Source organism: Myotis davidii, unplaced genomic scaffold (assembly GCF_000327345.1).
Source record: "Myotis davidii unplaced genomic scaffold, ASM32734v1 scaffold244, whole genome shotgun sequence".
NCBI classification, from domain to species: domain Eukaryota; kingdom Metazoa; phylum Chordata; class Mammalia; order Chiroptera; family Vespertilionidae; genus Myotis; species Myotis davidii.
In genome coordinates, this window is record NW_006294993.1 from 428,965 (window position 1) to 431,395 (window position 2,431).

The following is a 2,431-nucleotide window of genomic DNA, read 5'->3' on the forward strand; positions in this document are numbered from 1 at the left end:
CCCGAGCGCAGAACTGCCAGATCCGGAAGGGGCCACGTCTCTTTGGCTGGGTTCCCTGGAGCCGGTTATTCTTTAACGCACGACTGCCCGCCTCTCCCACCCCTCATGGGACCCCTGGGCTGGGTGGCCCGAGCCCGCCCTCGGTGTCCAAGTCCGACCTTGGGGCAGCCACCCTGCCGGCCGGCTACACCCCCATCTAGAACCAGCCTGGCCTGGCGACACCACCCCTAATCTGGTCTCTCTCCCACACTGTCTGCGGGCCAGGGTGACAGGGCCCAGGCACCCCAGGAGGCAGCCTGTCCCCGAGGTAAGGGGATGCTTTTTGAGGGGCTTTGAAGAAGAGCAGGCTGTGAGGCTCGCGGCGTTCATCCTCCCTGCGCTGGGCATTTATTAAGACGCTGGCAGGAGAGGCCAGGGCAGCCAGGACCCCAGACGCTCTCAGGCTGCCCTCTGCGGGGGACCGTGAGGGAAGAGGGGCGCTGGAAGAAGAAACGTCTGTACTTGGGTGCTAGGGCAGGGAAGGGTTGGAGACCCCTGTGTCGCTGAGCCCCGCAGGCTGAGGCAGGAGAAGCAGGAGGCCTTCATGTCTGATCTGTTAGCTCGAGCTGCAGGCTGCTGGCTTGAGCCCCCATCTCCTGGATGCTCTCATACACGTTTTCCAGGTCGCTGTGGGTACTCAGGCCACTGAGTGGGAGGGCCTCATAGTCCAGATTCCTCCCCCAAGTCAGAATTGCCACTCTGCCTTTGGGGTCCGGCTGGTCTAGGGCAGATCCTGGGGCCCTCCTTTTAGGCTTGCTGATCCTGGAGTATAGGGTATCCACCTGGAGGAAGCCCACCAGCGGTGGCTCAGCATCATCAGCTCTGCCAAGGATCTACCCAGCTCCACCCACTGCACCCCACCCCACCACCTCCACTTTACCTGAGTGGCTGGGGTCCCCTGGGCCTTCCCCTGGTCCAGGCCTTGGGGACCCCGACCTGTTCCCTTGAGCTTGTGGATACAAGCATACTCAGCCACCACCGATCTGGCCTCAGGCTCGTCTCTGGCACAGCTGCTGGTCAGCCCTGCCCCTGCCCACACCACGGGGCTGGCTGCCAGGCTGGCCCTGGGGATGGCTGCCAGCCCCACATTGGAATAGGTGGCCTCAGGGCCCGTGGAGGGCTGGGCAGCAGCAGTAGGTGAGGTCTGGGGCAGATCCTGGTGTGAGAAGGCGGCTGGGGGCCTGGTGGTGTCTCTAGACACCTCCAGACATTGTAGGCGCAGGAGATCCATGCTGGCAGGCCGAGGGGCTGGGAGTGAGGTCAGGGCAGAGGTCAGTTGGGGTGGAGGGGTGGAGTCTGACCCCAGCAGGTTAGAAGGTGTGGTATGGCCAGCCCCACCCACAACCTGGCTGCTCCCTTGGGCTCACCTGTGCGGTGGAGCGGGCCCTGGTGCAGCTCATGCAGTCTGGTGTCTGACTTGCTGAGGATGCAGAGGGGAGGCTGTCTCAGCAGTGACTGGGGGCAAGGAAGGCAAGTCAGTTCCCGCTGGCCCCGACCTGGCCCCAGGAACAGCCTGGCACTCACCATTTCCGCTGGCATCATGGTACCCTGCAGCCCTGCTGGCTGCCTCTGAGCCTGCTTCCTGGGGGCAAGAGGGTCGTCAGGCCAGGGATGCAGAGTAGAGGTGCAGGGGTATCGGCCTCTGGTGAAGAGGGACCTGCCTGGAGCCCCACCCCCTCTGGCCACAGCACTGAAACAGGTTCCACATGGAACCCAGGCAGGGAGGGACATACCTGTGGCAGGCGGCGCACAGCACCCACAGCCAGAGGAGCAGGGTGAGGCACCCTAGGACCCAGAGGGCAGGAGGGGCTGAGGTGACCAGTGGCCCCATCCTGGGTAGCCCTGGACTGGCCTGAGGGCAGAAGACAAGGGTCCTGGGGACTGGCGGAAGGACTAGACACCCACCTGCAGCCCCGTCTCGCCTCACTGCTGGCGGCCTCCCGCCCTGGGAGCTCTGACTCAGCACACAGGAAACCCGGGGCTCAGCGCCCTCCTACAGAGGCGGAGGAGCAGCCTAGCGCCCACCTTCCTTTCCCGCCTCTGGGTGGGGGTTCCTGGCCAGTGTGAGAATGTGTGCTCTTCCTGGCCTCATGTGTGCCCTAGCCAGTGACGATAACCCACATGACCGCAGAGCATGGCCAGAGAGAACCTGGCCAAGGCTCCACTGTGGTCACTACAACCCAAACCTGAGGCCTGGGGACGCCACTGAGGTCACATGCATGAGCCTTCGAGCCACAGGCCACAGACTCACCTGCAGCCCTGCCCTGCCCAGGTAAGGCCCTGCCTGAGGTGATGCCTTAGTCATTCGCCACAGCTTGGCCCCCTGAGGGGCTGAAGAGGTGGGGGTCAGCTGGCAGAAAGGGGCTGCTTTGGGCACTGAGTACCCTCCCCG

The 2,431-nt window shown here is 64.2% G+C and overlaps 1 protein-coding gene across 6 annotated transcripts in view; it reads right to left on the reverse strand.

Moving 5' to 3' along the window:
- Positions 1-360: 360 nt before the first annotated feature.
- The window catches only part of LIME1 (Lck interacting transmembrane adaptor 1), a 2,837-nt gene continuing 766 nt past the window's right edge, over positions 361-2,431 (reverse strand). The window contains exons 1-5 of one of the 6 annotated variants that reach the window (XM_006769511.2): positions 1,773-2,424; positions 1,564-1,621; positions 1,407-1,494; positions 920-1,287; positions 361-821 (exon numbers count right to left, since the gene is read on the reverse strand). In XM_006769511.2, coding sequence (XP_006769574.1) covers positions 582-821; positions 920-1,287; positions 1,407-1,494; positions 1,564-1,621; positions 1,773-1,870 — 852 coding nt within the window. In that variant the 5' untranslated portion in view covers positions 1,871-2,424 and the 3' untranslated portion in view covers positions 361-581. Of the gene's footprint in view, positions 822-919; positions 1,288-1,406; positions 2,425-2,431 lie in introns of those variants that run through there. The other 5 variants (XM_015567691.1, XM_006769509.2, XM_006769510.2 and 2 more) reach the window with 5 other exon arrangements.